The 19,016-nt window shown below is 54.8% G+C and overlaps 4 protein-coding genes across 4 annotated transcripts; 2 read left to right on the top strand and 2 right to left on the bottom strand.

Moving 5' to 3' along the window:
- Positions 1–356: 356 nt before the first annotated feature.
- On the bottom strand, positions 357–5,199 carry PFLUO_LOCUS7183 (Vacuolar protein sorting-associated protein 8; the record flags this gene model as incomplete). Its single annotated transcript, XM_073784799.1, has 3 exons — positions 357–4,357; positions 4,415–4,841; positions 4,891–5,199. The coding sequence occupies 3 exons, from the start codon at positions 5,197–5,199 to the stop codon at positions 357–359; spliced, it is 4,737 nt and encodes a 1,578-aa protein (XP_073641218.1).
- A 1,094-nt stretch (positions 5,200–6,293) lies between these two features.
- PFLUO_LOCUS7184 (uncharacterized protein) lies at positions 6,294–7,326 on the top strand (the record flags this gene model as incomplete). Its single annotated transcript, XM_073784801.1, has 2 exons — positions 6,294–6,909; positions 6,965–7,326. 2 exons carry the CDS (start codon positions 6,294–6,296, stop codon positions 7,324–7,326), a joined length of 978 nt encoding a protein of 325 aa, XP_073641219.1.
- Positions 7,327–7,542: 216 nt separating this feature from the next.
- On the bottom strand, positions 7,543–10,580 carry PFLUO_LOCUS7185 (uncharacterized protein; the record flags this gene model as incomplete). The annotated part of the gene is made up of 6 exons (XM_073784802.1): positions 7,543–7,574; positions 7,625–7,739; positions 7,804–8,224; positions 8,282–9,062; positions 9,112–9,589; positions 9,639–10,580. The coding sequence occupies 6 exons, from the start codon at positions 10,578–10,580 to the stop codon at positions 7,543–7,545; spliced, it is 2,769 nt and encodes a 922-aa protein (XP_073641220.1).
- A 2,993-nt stretch (positions 10,581–13,573) lies between these two features.
- PFLUO_LOCUS7186 (putative PHD type zinc finger protein with BAH domain-containing protein) lies at positions 13,574–18,346 on the top strand (the record flags this gene model as incomplete). Its single annotated transcript, XM_073784803.1, has 2 exons — positions 13,574–14,123; positions 14,178–18,346. The coding sequence occupies 2 exons, from the start codon at positions 13,574–13,576 to the stop codon at positions 18,344–18,346; spliced, it is 4,719 nt and encodes a 1,572-aa protein (XP_073641221.1).
- Between the last annotated feature and the right edge of the window lie 670 nt (positions 18,347–19,016).

A 19,016-nucleotide genomic window follows, 5' to 3' on the forward strand; every position in this document is an offset into this window, starting at 1 on the left:
GGTCCAATTGCTGGCAGTGTCCTCTTTGGGAAAGGTGGTTGTCCCGAAACCGTTCTAAAATCCTTCAATGCGACCCTCACGGGCCACGATCACCCCAGCGCTAGTCACATATAGATAGAAACAAGCCGACGGGTTGCATTGAGAAACAGAGTCCACTTGTTTTAGTTTCTTTCTAGAGGCATAAGTGTCGGGGACGGTGAAATACCGGCATGGGTTAGCAAGGGGCTAGGCTTGCCGGCACGGTCTAGATGCATGAAAACTAGACTAAAGTTTGCTACCATCGAGATGATACTCCATCCAGAACTCTCCCCTTGTGCAGGGACATTAATGAAAAAAAAAAAAAAAAAGAAAAAGGACTATGTACATGCAGGGCAGAACAACTCCACTCCCGACCATTCGGACAAGGCATTCTCGTGACGAAACGCTCGTGGATGCCGGTCCCGTCCCGCGGACAAACTGCTGACGGCCTCTAGCACACATTGGCGGTGGTAGAGGTGCCGACAAGAGAATACGACGGCGGGCTGTAGAACTACCCCAGGCACCGCGCTCACTTCGGCCAAAGTGCCGTTCTCCGTGCCATCAACGGCCGACGGTGAGTTTGCAGCCTGGGTCGAATGCAACGGCTGCTCAGAACCTACGATGGAGGCGGCCGCTTTTCCTTTCCCCCGCTCCAACGCAGGATCGTACCCGTCCTCGAATCGCTTAGCGATGCGACGTTTGCTCTCGTCGCCCTGTGTCTTTTCCCACGCCGACCAGTGGGCAGAGCCAACGCTGGGACCCCAGATGCGTTGATGGCAGATTTCGCAGACCTGGCCGCGAGGTCGCCAGCCTTGCTGCCGCAGACGGGCGACCTCGTCCACGTGCACGAAAAGATCCCGGTCCAGCATGCCGTTGGCCAGAGTGAGCAGGGACGTCTCGTAGGAGTAAGCGGAGAAGATGGAGGCCAGCACGGCGCGCAGCTCCAGTAGCGACGGCGACCAGCTCGCAGCCTGGGTGAGAAACGCACGCAAGATCCGAAGAAAGGACAGGTCGGTCCGCTCGGGGGTCGAGGGACCACCGCCTTTGACGGTGCTGGAGAGCAGGGCTGTGAAGAGCTGCTGTACCAGCATGCGCAAGGAGGTTGTCAACCGGCCGGAGTCCCCTCCGAGAGACTCGGTAACCTGAGCAGTGTGATCCCGCAGGAGTCCGAATACGTTGCTGGCGATGCGAACCACCGCCTCGATGAGATCAAGCCAAAGGCTCTCGTCGAACGCCAGACCCTGATCTGCCACGCCGCGTTTTCCGTTCGTCCCACTCCTCCCCGAATTTTTGGCGGTCTTTGTCTGGCCCTGGCAGAGCCAAGTTCCGACTCCAGCATACTTGTTGAGAGACTCAATGAGGTCGTCAATCGCCTCGGCGGTACTGGCAGAGTCCGGACTGTCACCCAGGCTCTGGAGAATTCCCACCAAACCGGATTCAAGTGTGCCCAAATGGGCAATAAGACGGTCCAAAGCCACTCGCACTTGACCCTGTCGTGCAAGAAGGATAACCGCGGCGTCGATGGCCCCGCTCTCCTCAATAGCCGGCAGCAGTTCCTCAAGGTGGATGTCGCCGACCCGCAGGCCATCGACAAAATCCGCGACGTGGGACGGGTTGTACTTGCATAGGAGCTGCACGTAGCGTTCGATCATCCAGTTTTCGACTGGGGGCGGGGTCCGACCTTCCCCGTTGGTTTGGGCCTGCGGCTCGACAAGGACCAGTAGATACTGATATTGCTGGTAGGTGTCCTCTTCCAGTATGTGGAGGAATGTCTCGTGTGTGTCGGGAGCCAGATCTTGCATGGTCTGAGCGGTTCGCTTGACGTCGATGTCAGCTACTTCCTTGGCATGGCTCTTTACCATGTCTACCACATCCCGCCTCTGTTTTTTACCTAGTCCCGAACCTGCGCGAAGACAATCTTGTAACCCTGTAAAGATAGCCTCCCGGTCATGCGGATCTTCAAGGTATGTCAAGATCCACTGAGGGTACTGCTTTTCGGAACGGTAAGTCGACTTCAAGATTCGAAAGAAGCGTGCCTCTTTGAAGAGCGGGATCATGCTCTGAATATCTGGCGGGTGGTAGAATGACAGCAAGTATTCCGCGCTCAATTCACAGTCGTCGACCATGTCCGGATCCGGATAGTGGCATAGTCGCTCAAGCACTTGATGAAGGGTCGTGCCCGAAAGAAGAATGTACTGGGGGTATTTGGGAAGATTGCGCGCAACAAACATGTCCAAGTAGATGGTATCAGAAGAAGTGAAGAACGTCGTAGTCATAACTTGAAGCAAAATGCTGATGAGGTATTGTCGGTTGATCGACACGCCTGAAGAAAGAGCGTCCTCAGAGTCGGACTCGTTCAGGAAGCTATCCTCGAAGGCTTCGTTGAGCATACTCATGAAACTGGATGAATCGTACTTGAGCATCGTCCGAAGCTGAGAAAACGAGTCTGCGCCCTTGGGAATATCGCCGGCGCTAGACAGGCGGCCCGAGAATAGATACTGGTACAAGGCCGTTTTGGCCCGTGATGCCTCGGCGTCATCCATCGCGTCTCCTGTTGGATAGACGCGACCTGTAAGGATGAAGGAAAGGTACGGAAACATCTTCATCGCGTTCGTGTGCCTCTCCAATTCGACGGCATAATCCCCATTGACAAGAGGTTCAGTGGAAGATGGGATAAACTGGATCAATTCCTCCAGAGGCCCAACGTAGTCCATCAGACAGCGGTTCCAGACGTATATATAGGCATCGTATAGATTATGCTGCTTGCAGAGCGTGGTGACCTGGTCAATGTCCATGGTTGTCGTGTCGAGGAGGCAAATAATCTCCTCCAAGCGGCCAGCTGAATGTGTCGTGATGAAATGGTTGATGAGGGCCTTGACGGCAGTCGGAGGCAGCGATCGAATGGTCCCATCGGTAATTCTTGGCTCGAGAGCATCCAAGAAGATCCCCCAGGATTCTTGCTCCTCGTACCAGTTGAAAACTTCCTCCCAAAGGAAGTCGATATCGTCCATGTGGATACAAGCGGCGATCGATACTTCCGCAAGTTCCTCGAGTTCCTGATTCTCGAGTCGCCCGTTGTCGGCTTCGGCATTTCGACCAAATGCGTACTTAAGGGATGCCGAGATCATCTCCAGAAGCTTCTCCTGGACAAGTGGCTGACGCAACCCATCCTCCTCGGGGAGACCCACAGTGAGCTTCTCGCCCTCGCCTGTGTAGTAGGACGTCGCCAATCGAATAGCTTCAATGAAATCGCCCGCTTCCATTAGTGCGAGCAGCCGGTCAGCCCAGTTTGAGAGACTGCCAACAAGGGCTTCGTTGTAACCGAGCAGGAACAAGCGCCCTTTATAGGCACGAAAACTCATATAAAATGCGTCCGCAACCACCCCATGCATCGATGTGTCTTCTTCATCCAGCTGCTCAACCAGGTTATGCAGCTGCGATGAAAAGAGGTCGGTATGATAAATATGTCGGTAGGCAAGGTCAATCGAGTCCGTGACATGCATAGAATAATCTTCAAGAATCAAGAGTCGCTGCGTGATAGTGAAGATTGCGAGGACGGAACGGCTTAACCACTGAACAGCCACAATGGCTTCGTCCGCCTTCCACCTGCTCCGCGTTCTGAAGACCAGGCTCGGAGGGCGATCTTTGTCCACGGGCTCATCTGTTTCGGCTTCAGTCACTTCCAAAATGGTCAACACGTTTGACCAGCAGTAGACAAGCTTCGTGTTCGATGTTTGGCTATCTTTGCCCTTCAGTCGTATTGCCGGGAACCATGCCAGAGCCCCGGTCATGGCACTATGAGCGGCAACCTCTTTTGGGCGCGACGCTTTGTGCTGCGTTTGAGCGACTGGGGTGGTGGACACGATGACCAGGAGATAGGGCGTCAGCAGAGCAACAAGGCCCAACGAATCAGTAGGCTGTTCCACATTGCCGAGAGGGAGGGGCGCAAAAGCAAGCACCGAGCTGGGTTTCCGCCGGCGGTTTTCCTCAGGGGCAATCGAGGGATATCGGCCCAGAATCCGAGTCGTCTTCACCGTCCGTGCTACTGCTCCCATGCCCCGCGTGGCCAGGTGTGAAAATGCCATCCCCCGTTTGTCGGCGGACACAATTGCAGTTCGCCTTGTTCCGAGAAACCCAACATGAATGACCGATGCGCTCGCCAAATGGCCGTCGGAAATGCGGTTCTCGGCCTGGTCTGCTGGGATTGGAGGAATATGGAGGAAGGGACGCGCAGGCCGCGAGATTTCCCACGAAAAGATATCCCCTGTGTCATGTCCTCCGGCGACAGTCGAATGGTCCGCAGAAAGAGCCAACGAGGTAATTGCGCCGCATTCAACAGCTAGAGTGACGTTGTTAGAGTTTGATATTCAATGCATAGTCGTGTTTCTGGACCAACCTTTTGTGCCGTTCCCAATGATCGCCTTCAAACTCTGCTGATAGTCAAAGACAAGGATCACCCCTTTAGACGTTCCTATCACTATGGTTGTAGAGATTGCTAAGCAGGTTGGTCGTCCAAAATTGCGCTTTCCGATTTCCGAAAATGCCTGTCCGGTGATTTTCCGTAGCCTGGTCCAGCGCACGACATCCCAAGGCCCCTGCACAGGTTCATTGTCGGATTCGGGGCTCGGAGAGATCTGGCTGGCGATGGAGGAGTGTCGGGAGTGGAGATGGGCGAGGAACGGTGATCCCGGCGCACTCAATGGCAATGAGGATAAGCGGGACTGAAAGCGAAGGTCGAAGGGACGATGGGTCGGGCTTGGGCTGACGCGGGGAGAGCCTCGGAGTGCCAGAGCACTGCTGCTTTGGGAGGATGGAAGAGAGTCCTAAAATCAATCAGACCAATGATCAAGCTGTCCGCGGAGAGTGACTGACATGTAAGGACGGAGTGTCGTCGGGGGTCGAAGCCGTCTCATCCACACTGCCCGGCGCCGCCGTTAGTTCACCATATTGTGTTTTCCGCGGTCCTCTCTGATGAGCATTCGGTTCCACTGTCCTCTCCGAAGCTTGGTCGAGCGCGTCGTCGTCTAGCGTGTTCAGTTCGGCGTCGGGGGCCTCGGCGGAGGGATGATCGAGCGCATCATGGTCGGGTTGCGAGGGAAGATTCTCTGTTTGGTTCTCTGCGCCCAGATCAAGCTCATCCTCTCGTGTCCAGCCCTCGCTGCTCTCCATCATCGAGCCCATGAGCAAGATCTCCGACTGACCATTGCTCCCGGTGGTTGTCGGGGGAAAGGAAGGGGGGTTATTATGTCCAAGACGGGGGTAGTCGCAGGGGGAAGATGCCACCGGAAGGCCAGCGCAGGTGGACAGAGACAACGATGGACACGAAGGGATGGGGGGAAAGATGAGGCTCCGAGATGATGACGGGGAAGTCGAGCTCGCAGGGGGCCCCACAGCCCAGGTACTCGTGTTTACTCACCAACTGCTTGTCTGTCCAAGTCCGTCGCATTCGATTCCATGGATCGTCTAGTCAACGGATCTAGTGATTAAGAACTGCCTCTGCACAGTAGTGAGATTATCCCAATAAGTAACTGGTTACATACAAAGTATAGTTATTGCCTGATATTTCAGGCGTCATTTGATACCTGCTGAACCAGGCATCCATCACGCTTGCCCTACTGGGAAGTCACCGACTTGGATGGTCCATTCGTGACTATGTTACTATTGTGTCCAGGCCAAGGCTCTGCCAGATACCCTGCTACATACAAGGACCAGTGCAGACACGCCGTGCACTCCCCACGTCCAGCCTCGATGGATCTGCCCCCACCTATCTGGCTCTTTACGCCCCTCTCCCTTCTGGGTCCAAATCCTGACTTCCCTGAGCCGAATGCGACTCCGGGGCTGCCGATAATCATTGTACCTGCGGGAGCAAAGCTCGGACTATGCCGTGCGCTCTCCACCAAGCTTCCAGGATCTCTGATGATCTGCAGTTACATCCCATCCTTACCGTCAGCCACCCCGGTCACCGGGCGAAGCGCATGTGCGATGCCATGCCCTATCACCATGAGCCGCGCGGGCATGGGGCGTCCTATGGAGTAGTCGCCCTGCCTCCAATTTTCTTCCTTTCCCACGCTGCTTTTCCTGGTCCGGCCATCGATCGACACCATGCGGAATGCGACCCTCGGCAAGGGCATGAGCTTATCATTCTGTGAAACGCATGGTCGTAGTCTGGTCACGCCCATGCCCTGACTCGCTGCTTATATAGGTAGCATGCTCTCCCCGGCAGAAGACGGTGTCCGCTGTCCCAAGTGCAACCGACCCTGCCTCTCTCATTCCCTATGTCTCCGAACTATACCCGACTAACGGGAGCCCTGCTCAGCGGGCTCCTGCTCCTGCAACCCGCCTCAGCAGTACCAGGTGTGATGCACCCCCGAGCATCGTCCACGTCGTCAGCATCATCCTCCCCGTCCGCAACGGGGGTCTGCAACGGCAACGCCGACTTCTGTAACCGGTCCTACTCAAACATAACCTTCGTGGGCTCGCACGACTCGCCCTTCGTCGGGTCCCTGCCACAGCAGAATCAGAACATCAACATTACCGCGCAGCTCAATATGGGCATCCGCTTCCTGCAAGCCCAAACCCACCACTCCATCACGGATGACAGCGTCCTGGAGCTGTGCCACACCTCCTGCTTCCTCGAGGACGCAGGCACGCTGCAGTCGTACCTGGAGACCCTCAAGAGCTGGCTTGATGCGAACCCGAACGAGGTCCTGACCCTCCTCCTGACGAACGGTGACAGTGTCGACATCTCCGAGTTTGGTGATACCTTCTCCGCCGCGGGGGTAGACAGCTACGCTTTTGTGCCTACGTCCGCCGGTGAGACCCTTGGCATCAGCGATTGGCCAACTCTAGGAAGTATTATCTCGGGAGGAAAGCGACTAGTGGTGTTCCTGGGTAAGTCCTTCGAGATTCTCTCCGCTCCGACTAAACTAACATATTCATCTTGTAGACTACGGCGCCGACACAAACACGGTCAACTACATCAACGATGAGTTCGCCTACTACTTCGAGACGCCCTACGACGTAACCGACGCCACCTTCTCAAACTGCAGCATCGACCGACCACCCGGTGCGTCGGCTGATGGTAGGATGTACCTGATCAATCATTACCTCGATGTCGACATCGTCGGCGCTGATGTTCCGGATCGCGGCGCCGCTGCCCACACCAACGCCGCGATGGGTAATGGCAGTATTGGCGCTAATGCTGCCCTTTGCGAGGGATTGTATGGCCGTGCGCCGAATGTGGTGCTGTGTGATTTTGTGGATCAGGGGCAACTGATGCAGGCCCAGGCGAATTTGGACAGCCTTTGAGCCTGTTTTGGGATCCGTGATATACATGCGCTGTTTAGATGATTGTACATGATCCTTTTTTTTATCTACCCTGAAATGATATGCTTATCCATGATTCTATATTGTGGCTTCGAAAACAATCTATGTACATCAACGCTATCTAATGCAAGTACAGTGCCAAACAGACTCCCAGATTTAGCATAGTCGGGACAATATACCCTGTCAATGCTTCATTATTCACGCCTCCAGCTCGACCTGCATCTCCTGTTCTATATATAGACGTCAGTATGTGATCCAGCGAAATTCCCAATTGACCTACCCCAGATCTTGGTGGCCGATGCGACAATCGTTTCAGCTTTAGCCAGCAGTTTCGCGGAATATCTCTCTGCTTCGGTCGGGTAGAGCTGGTTTTCTCGTGTTTTGCGAGGGTTGACCTAGACAGCCCATCCATCAGTCCTAAACAAAAAAAAAGAGCAACTAGCAAATAGCAAAACCAACCATCATCAAAATAGGAACCAAATCCTTGGGTTGGGCCTCAGCTAGCGCACGCAGATTCGGGAACCCATTATCGCGCAGCAACCGAGCCGTCCAACTCTTCACAAAAGTAACCTGTGCCATCTCCAACAAGTCCGCGCGCGCGCCCGCCTCAAGCCGATCGCGCATATGGTCCAGCACGGCGGCGAGCATACCCCAGTTCATGCGCTGGCAGAACTTGACGATCCCTGCCGCGAAGCCGTGGCATTGCTGCGCCAACGTCTGGACAGTGCCGCGCGGGATGCGGTAGCGCAGCGCGATGGTGGAGAGGGGCACTTCGTTGCTTATGTCGCGGAGCTGGAAAGCCGTATAGGCGCGGCGGTATATGCGGGCTTGGTTGAGTTGTTCCGGGGTAGTTTCTTTGAGCGAGGCGCCGGATTGGACCCTATCGGGGATTAGGAATCGGGTCATATAAGAAAAAGACCCGGGGGTGAAGACATACATGGTGTTCACAAAGCCGGGCTGGACGCCTATAAATTGTAGCGCGCGAAGGCCGCTCTCGTCCAGGCCGTCCAGCTGGTCTCGGAAGATTTGCCAGTCGATGGGCATGCCTGCGGTTGCTTGCAATGGGGTAAACATGTAGAAGACGTGCAGGTCCCCGTCCATCACGAAAGCCCGGAGAGCGCGTTTGAGTTCCTCGTGCACGAAAAGACCGTCTTCGGGGGAGAAGGCCGAGGCCACGATGGCCTGGCCCAGTTGTGTTGCCTCGTAGGCCTCGTCCTCTTTGAGGACCAGAAGCTGCTCATCGATTAATTCCTGCAGCGCAGATTTCATGATACTGTATGCAAGCTTTTTCTCCAGTGTGCGACAGAGAAGCGTGCATCGGACGTATTCCTTGATCGCCTCGCATCCGGATACCAACCCCGTCGCGATGGCTTCCAACAGTGCTCTCTTTAGACCTCTCTTTTCAGGAGCCAGACAGCTCTCGATAGCGGGCATATCGGCATCCAGCAAATCACACACGGCTTCCAGGTCAGCTTTCACGCATATCAGATACGTTTCGCCGGCGTCGTCCTTCCCTTTGCGTCCTGCGCGTCCGCACATTTGCCGCAGCATTGCGGGGCCTACCAGTTCCCGGCCCATTCGGGCACCGTTGATAATTACTCGTCTGGCTGGGAGATTCACACCCGCCGCGAGACTGCATGTGGCTACGAGGACTCGAAGCACGCCTTGGTCGTACGCGTGCGCGATCAGCTCCCGTTCTTCGGTTGTCATCCCAGCATCTACAACACCAGTCAATAATTGCAAGCGCTGGAATAGGGCAATACTTACGATGAAATCCCGTCCCCTTGATGATGGTGGTCTGCAGAACCGGGTCTAGCCCACACGAGAGACTGCGCAGCTCAGCCAGAAGATCCAGTCGTCTGCCCAATTCATCTGTGTCGGCTGGATTGGGCATTGCTTCACTTATCGTCGCTGCGTGAATCTGGCAGCCCTGGCGACTGCCGCAGAATACCAGTGCCCCGTAGCCACCGGTGGCAGTTTCGACCGCCAGCGCGACCATGGCGTTTGTGGCGGCATTGCTGAGTTCCTTGGATGAGGATGGGTCGATGAGTCTCTGCGGAGGTATAGTGTTATGCAACGATGTCGACACGGCTGCAGTCAGTTTCGATGCTGTCTGGAATAGCTCTCTAGATGTCGCAGCTGGATAAATGGCATTTTCATAGACCAGATATTCGTCGATTGGAACCGGCCGATAGGTCGAGATGTAAAACTTGGCATTGATCCATTGTGCCAACATCTCGGTATTCTAGAACAGTAGGTTAGCATGAATATGCACAGGCAATGAGGAGCCTTACAGAAAGGGTGGCACTCATGCCCACGATCTGGATATCCTGCTGAAGGAGCAGGAGCTTCGTCACCATCAATTCCAAGAGGTATCCACGGTGCTCATCGTCGAGCATGTGGAGCTCATCCAACACAACTACACCCAGATCCCCAATGCTACACTCCTCGATGGCGGAGTTGATCAATGAATTGGCTTTCTCGATCGTACAAACGGCAATATCGGTATCCGCCCAAGTGGCCGTAGTCCGACTGCCGCCAAAGAATCCAGTGACCCGAATAGATTTCTGCAATTTCTTCCATCGCTTGCGAGGAGGGAACGAGCAATCTTCCTCGTCCTGGTCGGGGAGGTGCTTCTCGACATTCTCCACAATGCGGCGCAGCCATTTGAGCTTCTCTTGCACGAGGGCGACATAGGGCAAGACCAGGATGGCTTTGCGCGTGGGATTCTCAATCACCCGTTTAAGGAGCAGCACGTCGGCCACGAGCGACTTGCCTCCACCAGTGGGGGCAGTGTAGACCAGGTGCCGCTCCCCCGAGAGCAAGCCGCGCGCCAGCAAGCACGATGCCTGCCAGGGATAGATGCGATCGACACCCAAAGCCGCGAAATTGGCCGTCAGCGCTGGCGGCAGGCCGTATCGCAGATTGGATAGCGACAACAGCGGGTTCTGACTGGACCCGGGCGCTGCTGCTGCCACTGGCTTGGCTCGCTGTTGGTCCTCGCGTTGTTCGCCGGGGCCCAGATGGATCCTGCTAGCGAGAAAGCGACCTGAGGGGGCCGACGAGACTCGAGCCGCTTCCAACGGCGTCGACTCCAATAATACATCGTCTCCATTATTTGGTGCATAGGTCGTCGCTGGCCGCTTGTGGCCGGCCAGCGGCGTTACCTGATAAGTTTGTCGGCGGGCAATCTCCAGCGAGGTCTCAAACCCGCTAGACTGGAGGCCGGTGGACATGCTGGAACTCAATCCATTTTGGGCTTCGAAACAAGCACGGCGTTCGTTTGTTTGTTTGTTCGGCCCAGCGCATATGGCTGCCTCAGGCACAAATGGCGCTTATGTCAGGCGACGAGGTAGTTTATCTCTTTAGTTATTTCACTGTATACCTAGTCACTATACGACTGGTCTCCTCTGGAAATCATGGTTGATGAATGTCTATCAAAGGGTTAATTTAATAAACTGATTGTTGGGGGCGATCCTGGGGACCCCTTGCACGAACCCAATTAGTTAAACGGTCACCCTGACGCTACATAATAGGTGGTGCTGATTGGCTGGGGATATAGAGTCTGTGCGCTGACGCGGTTATTTTCTGCGTTGTTCCGGGGGGCGTCAAGTAGCCCAAGCCCTCCCTGGTTTCACTCTACGAATGATAATAACATATCTTGGGATAGGGAGGAAGAGCGGTTCTATAGGATAGATAAGTCTATAGTCCCTTTTCTGAACTGCTCAATAACTACTTGGATATTCGGACTTCAATAATACGCAGCATCCTACACGCAATATATATCCGAGGGCTAAAATGTACGGTAGTAAGATGGAAATGGAATTTGCACATACCTTGTTGTTCCAAATCCAGTCAAATGCCTCTAAGACATTGGCTTATTAGTACCAATTCCAAGCTGGTCATCCAGAGCCTGCCGGACGGCCGAACCCGGCCAAGTGTCCCCGCCCCGGTCCTCGGAAGCTAAAATTTTCGGATGCCCTTCAAGCACAGGACGGGGTGGGCAGCAAAAATCTCCGTTGCGACCGAGAGTGGCCATCTATCATGGTGATCTTCTCGGACGAGGCGCTGTTCCCCGGAACAAGGGTGGTGGTACAGCGATCTAGGCAAGTTGCAGCTATAGCCCCACGATCATTCTGTTCCCATCGCCATCAATGAACCTGTTCATTGTGTTTCATGAACATGGAGCAGCCAATAACGGCGTTGAGATTCAATCGATATCCTCCGCACTCACTGGGCATGTAGCTGAGCGTACCCAGGAAATCGCTGAGAGTACCCTGGCCCTCCAAATGCCTCCCAATTTGGGAGTACCCAGGGCTCATCACATTTCCCTCAATCACCCTAATTTTTCCCAAAAACAAGCCATGCCCTGTCCCTCCCTAAATCCCTAAACCTGAGCCTGAACACCTGGGTACTCTCAGCGAATTCCTGGGTACTCTCAACTACAGGTCCCCCCGAACCAACTAACGCAAGACACATGCTGCCTAAATTATCAGGCCTTCCACATTGGACTTGTCTCGACGGGATGACTGAAAGGGCGTTGGGTGGTCATATGAAACCCGCCTGCAAATAATAATGATCATAACCAGCGAGATGCAAAGCCTGAACGGGTTCCCCGGAGGTCTGACCGCGATAATCCGTCCGGCCAGACCGAACCAAGTCCAGGAACGTACCCCTACGGAAGGAAATGGCAGACGGGACTCCATATGTCATATAATAATCGTGCCGAACTCCAGTGGATGTTCCGGCTGGAAGAGCCAGGGTTCATTCCACGCGCAGACCTGGCCGGTGGCGACCAACGGCATCCTCGGTGGGTGGGAGGGCCATTATTGGTCCGGGACAAGGTTAAATTACTGCGATGATGAGAAGAAGTTTGTTACATCCAGGAAAATGCCGAGCTCGACGGGGGTACGGTCCCGTATGTATGGATGGTAGTATGTATTTTATCCTGGGTCGCAGGGATCGTGGGTGGAGCCTAGTGCGGTTTTTCAGTGCTTCGTCCGATATCAGCTTTCCTAAACTAGTGATTCTGATTTCCATGCCAGTAGTCGTCCGGGAGGGAATGTTTCTGATTCACTGCCTCATCGCACTCCGCGAGGCTGACCCGACCACATCCCCCGTAGCCGATCTAGTCACGGCATGCCCTAGCATTCCTGTAGTCGAGCGAGAGCAAGGGAGCTGGCTGGTTTGGGTTCCTCTCGGCGGATGGGGAAAAAAGAAAGCACCGTTTTTTCCCTCTCCCTTTGGTTCCAATGCCATCCGTCATATTAACTCACATATCGGGACTAGGGGCCAGGGCTGGTCGGGATCCTCGTCTCTGCTTCCACCTCACCACCGGTCTTCTTCTTCCCTTCTCTCACTCTCTCTCTTTCTCTCTCCCTTCCCTCTCTCTCTCTCTCTCGCACACACACATCCGCTTTCTTTCCTTTCTTCCACCCCCCTTCGTCTTTCTCTCTCCATTCTCTCTTCGGCGCATCGACCTGTACACCCCCATTCCTATTCTCTTCGGCCCGTACGCGTCTGTTTCGCAGATCGCTGTCTTCCCATCCGCTTTATCGCTCGCATCCAGATCCACCTTCCGCATCTGCGTGTACCTTTGTGGTAGGTAACTATTCATCATCATCATCATCATTATTATCATCATCATCCGTCGCTCCATTCACCTCCTGGTCACTACCTTTCTTCCCTTTTTCTGGCCGTTACGCGATATAAGCCTGGTATCGGTCACTCGGTTGGCCCCGTGGTCGCCTGTTCTTGATATCACTTCTGCCCCGTACGCCCTTTCTTCCTCTCCCTCCCCCTGCAGAGAATCCGATCCGCCACGGGTGTTTGACCCAGGCCCACTCTTTGTGGTCGTTCGTTTTTATCTTCCTTCCCTTCTCATTTCTTTTTTCCCCTACTCTACCCTACCCTCTCTTCCCCTTCCCGCCACTCCTTCTTGATGTTCGTGTTCGGCACATCCCGCGCACTATTCCTCTTCCCCCATCAATGCATATCTTCGCATCCACCCATTTTTGAGATTTTCGCCCCCCGCGTCTGCGCTGTCCCCATACACTCCCTTCCACCCGCATCGAGTGTGTCATGTTAGTCTCGGGCTTAACCACCGCCACAGCTATCGTACTTTTACCACCACACGTGTGTCCCATCACGGCTCTGGTCATCCACCCTTTGGGTCCCTGGTTCATTCCCTTACAACCAGACTGCCTTGGATGACTGAGAGTCGCACTCGATGACCACGCCCAACTCCCCGGAGGCAGAGGCCGATACGGCCAGCTCCTCCGCCGCGACCCCTTACGGCACGCGATCGCGAGGCCGCAACGCGCCACGGCCCAACTACGCTGAGGACCATGACGTTGACATGGAGATCGAGATGAATGCTCCTGCATCCAAGATCGCCAAACGAAATAGTGGCGTCGCCCTTAATAGCATTGTCAATGGCTCTAAATCCGAAAGTGAAAAACCCTCACCGGTGCTCCCCCGGAAGAGTCTGACCAACGGCACTAACGGAAAAGAAGCCATCCCTGGCACCTCATCATTCTCGTCCAGACCAGATGATGTCAATGGGACCAGTTCACTACGAAAACGCAAACATGCTGCCAGCACTTCAAATTCACAGCTGAACCCTGGCAGCACTTCTTCTACCAAGAGGATTTTCACCTCTGCCCCCGGAGATGCTGATGGGGGCTATTTCACCAACATGGTCAGCTTTGAAAGCCACGGGCCTTACTTGATCGATGAAAAATTACAAGCTGATGATGGAACGACCTTCGCTATTAATGGTAAGGTTTTTTTGTTCTTTGGTATTGTTTCCTACCACTGACATCAGTGTCCAGATCATGTCTACCTGGTTTGTGAGCCGCCAGGTGAGGCATACTACCTGGCCCGAATCATGGAGTTTGTGCCATCGAAGACCAAGCCCGACGGGTTCATCGAGGCAATCCGGGTCAATTGGTACTATCGCCCCCGAGACATCCAACGACATAGTGCCGACCCGCGCATTGTTTATGCTTCCATGCACTCAGATACATGCCCCCTTGCCTCATTGCGAGGGAAATGTGAAATCCGCCATGTGTCTCAAATCAGCGACCCTGTGGAGTTCAAGAGGAGTCGGGATTCTTTTTGGTACGAAAAGATGTTCGACCGGTACATCCACCGTTTCTACGATGTCATTCCCACCAAGGACGTAATCAACGTTCCCTCCAAAGTGAAGAGGGTTCTTGATGATCGGTGGAAATACATCTTGGTCGAGACAGGGCGAGCCAAAGAATTCACAGGTGCGGTCAAAACTTGCACGAAATGCAACCTGTTTGCTGCCAACTCTGAGTCGGTGGATTGCGCCGTTTGCCGTTCAACATATCACATGCAATGCGTTCGCCCTGTCCTCACCAAGAAGCCTGCCCGAGGATTTGCCTGGGCTTGTGCGCCTTGTAGCCGCGCCCAGGAACGCAAGCTCGAGGCGCGTAACACCCCGATCATCGGCGAAAAGCGCCACGAGGGCGAAGACGAAATCATGGAGGAAGAGGAAGAAGAAGCGCATCTCAATGTCGCTGTGAACGGTACCGGTGTCAGCACCCCAGCTGCCGAAGACGATTTGATGCCTCTTCCTGCGACCGCAGAGCAAATCGCACAGGCGAAAATGTGGCCCTATCGCTACTTGGGTGTACATTGCCGAGTGGAGGACGCTCTCGACTACGACGACCGAATTTACCCCCGTGCGAGTTCTCGCTTGGGACCACGACACCAGGCGATCGTTCCTGCCTGGCCAGGGCGCCCGGTGGAATATGTCAAGGCCATCGAGCTCAAGAGAAAGTACGCGAAGATGAACGTCGGCAAAAAGGACAGCAAACCCTCCAAGGAGACCCAGTCCGCGATGGAGAACGCAAAGCAGGAGAAGGCTACTCGACCCAAGTGGGTTCAGGATGAACCGCCGGGGTACATTCCTCGCGGCGAGGATGAGCCGGTCATGGTCAATGGGAAGCAAGTGCGTACCGCAGAGCTAATGTTCAAGATGCCAACTGCGGACCAAATCCCCCGAAGAGAAGACGATGGTTCAGCCGCCTTCGAGACCCAAGAAGCCCGCGAAAAATTCATCGACGACTACATGACGCAGGCCAAGAAATTGGCCTCCGACATTGGAGTGCCCGAGTATTCGACCAACTTCCTCGACAAGGCTCTCGAACTGCTCTACTCCAACAGCTTTGATTCGCAAGCAGCTCTTGCCAAGTTGAAGAAAGCCAACAAATACAAAGATCTCAAAGAACCTCATCTGCGACCGGAAGAGCTTAAACTGTTCGAACAGGCTGTGACCAAGTATGGGTCGGAATGGCGCAACATCACTAAGCACGTCGGATCCGTGCCTCATCGGCAGATTGTTCGATTCTACTACATGTGGAAGAAAACCCCCCGTGGCAAGCAAATCTGGGGCAGTTACGAAGGCCGTCGCGGCAAGAAAGATATCCGACGCGCGAGTACCACTTCGAAATTGGTCGACGACGTTGCCGACGACCATGACGACTCCGCCTTTGACAGCGAGAAAGCGGTTGCCCTGAAACTGGGGTTCCAATGCAAATTTTGCAACACGCGCAGCTCACGACAGTGGCGGCGTGCTCCAGGAGTGCCTCCAGGTACTACCGTCTTCTCGGATCCTACCTCGAAGAAGGACAAGGGCCCTGCGCTTACAGTATCCCTTTGCATACAGTGTGCTTTGATGTGGCGGAAGTACGCCATCCAATGGGAGGATGTTGATGAGGTTGGAAAACGGATTGCGACCAGCGGCAACAAGTCGTGGCGGCGGCGCATTGATGAGGAGCTCTTCACGCAGTTGATCATGGCAACTGAAACCCCGTTCATTATTACTGCAGCTACCGCGGCCGTTGCGGCTTCATTGAACATCCCGTTGGACAACCCCGTCCTGCAGCTCGAGGGCAAGTTGGATGCTGCGAAGAGGAAAATGCGGACCGACAAAGATAGCACGGCAACGTCGACCGCAACCTCTGTCGAGCCCATGCCAAAGAAGGCCAAGGGCACCGATCTTCCGATTCTTCCTGATCCACCGAAGGCGAAGACTCTTTCGTGCGCGGTGTGCAACAGGGTCGAGCCCACCACAGGCGACCAGCACCTCTCATGTCGGGATTGTCGCCTGACTGTTCACCGCAACTGCTACGGAATTCAGGACTCGCGCCCCAACAATAAGTGGCTGTGCGATATGTGCTCTAATGACCGAAGTCCGTCGATCTCGACCACCTACGAATGCGTTCTCTGCCCTGTCTCATGGACGGAACACGATCTGATGGAGACATCCAAGAATACTAGTCGCAAGAAGTCCGATCGAGATAAGGAGAAAGAACGACTGGAGAAGGAGATGGTTTCCGAGGCGATCAAGCTCTATCGGCAGAGACAAGAAGCTGTCGGCAAACCTGTCGGTCCTCGTGAACCATTGAAACGCACCGCTGGCAACAACTGGGCTCATGTCCAGTGTTCTTTGTGGACTCCTGAGCTCAAGTATGGAGATGCCAAAGAACTAGAGCCAGCCGAGGGATTCGGCTTTATCCCCAAGGAGCGGTGGCGTGAAGTTTGCAAGATCTGCAAGTCGAACAAGGGCGCGTGTGTCCCTTGCCACTTTACTGGTTGCAATGCCCACTTCCACATCGGCTGTGCTTTCAAGGCGCAATACCGCATCGGTTTCGATGTCACTCCCGTGAAGAGTTCCCGGCGCGACAGTGTACAGACCATTCGCCTTGGTGGCGAAGTTGGGGCGGCCGTGCCAGCGATTTATTGCCCTCACCACGCCGTGACCACTGTTGTGCATGAGATTGGCGAGCCGACGAGCCAAGACGGCGTCAATGCCCTGCAGCTGTTTGCCCAGACATACAAGCAGGCCGATCTCACTCTTACCGGGACTGTTCGGAGAGCAGCGTACATCCAGCAGTCGGTTGCAGCTCCACCGCACCATGGCGGACACCGACGGGCCTCCACAAGCAATGGAGTCGCTGCTGCAAAAGACAAACCCCAGCCGACGCCAAGCGAGGATGCGCCTGATGAGATGGATATCGATGCGGACGACCACGTCGCGCCTCGGATTGTGTCTGGCGTTGAGACGACCCGCAAGTGCGTCCGCTGCTCGTCCGAGTTTAGCCCGCGATGGTGGCCATACGGGCGACGCTTCGAAAGCCGGCCGTCATTAACAAATGGGGTCGGTTCGTCCTTCCATCCCCGTCATCCACCACAGCCTTTCGGACAACCCGGGGATGGCGAACAGGCGTACGAATGCCACAAATGTCATCTCAAGAACCCACCCGAGCCATCGCCAGACCCCCGACCCTCGCCCTATGCTGCGCAGCGACCACCCATGCTACCGACTCCACGAATGCCTGGTCATACCTTTGTGGCACATACCCACTCTGGCCCGAATAACAGCATGATTGGTCGTTCTCCGAGCTCGTACAGTGGTGGATACGAGCAGCGCCCCGGGGGTGACAATCGGCGCAATGGCATGTCGCCATCTGCCTATCCTTCTGCATCACCAGCACCCAGTCACCACTATCAAACGCCGCATCCGGCTGGCCCTCCGCCGCCGTCCCACTACCCTAGCACAGGCCCTCCGCCGCTCCAGTCTTACTCGACACATCAGAGCCCATACGGCCCTCTGTCGGCGCGATCACCACACCTGTCCCAGGCAGCCCCGGCTCCGCGCCCGTACGCCGCATCTGCATCCCCCCCTGTCGTGCAGGCAACGCCAGTCAACCGATCACCACAAAACTCGCTCAGCGCGCTTAACGGCGGACCGCCTCAGCGAATGTACTCGGGCGACCGGATCCTGGGCGCACCTTCGCACTCGCCCCCGGTCACGCAGGCGCGTCTCGCGGATCCGCGCGGCCGTACGCCTCCCAACCGCCCCGACGATACGCCTTCTCTCAGTGCCAGCCGGCCGCCGGGTATGAATGGCACCGGGTCTGGGTCCGGCGCCAGTGCCAGCCCCTCTCTCAAGAACCTTCTTTCTTAATTTCTGTTGTTTGTATGATGAACCCGAGATCTTCGGGAACTGTTGGATGAACTGTATGATAATCTTCCTCTTTCCTGCTTTTATTGCATATGCGTGGCATTTCCGAGAGGGAAAAAAGGGTGGAATGAAAAGGAATGGAAAAGGGAACACCTCGGTCAAATGGATCCTGGCGTCTTGTTGATTTCTACTGTCTTTCTTCTTCTTTCTTTCTTTCTTTCTTTCTTTGTTTCTTCCAGACAGATGATACTACCTCCTTCTTTCCTTTGTGTCTGCCGTTTTATCTGGCGTCTTTTTTCACTCTCGTTCTACATCAAAACACGGGTGGGGGAGTGGAATCGATGGAAGGAAACACGAGATAGTTTAGGTAGTTTTCGCATGGAGTAGAGGACCTAGCGTCCGATGATGTTTACTTTCACTATTACCCTGATTCTACTTTGTTTGAGGTCTTCTAGACGAATTCGTTGCATTGCTTTAATCTCTCCATAGATCAATCACTATTTGAACTGTCGTACAAACGGTGCTGACAAATGCCCTCCACTGACTGCCTGGACGGATAACCGGGACAACAGGCCGATTTCACAGCGTGTTCAACACTAATCTAACTATTAGAGGAACAGCGACAGGCGTCTTTCCTCTTCCATCCACCACACAAACAACCTTCCACGACGCA

This window comes from Penicillium psychrofluorescens (assembly GCF_964197705.1).
Source record: "Penicillium psychrofluorescens genome assembly, chromosome: 4".
Taxonomy (NCBI): Eukaryota; Fungi; Ascomycota; class Eurotiomycetes; order Eurotiales; family Aspergillaceae; genus Penicillium; species Penicillium psychrofluorescens.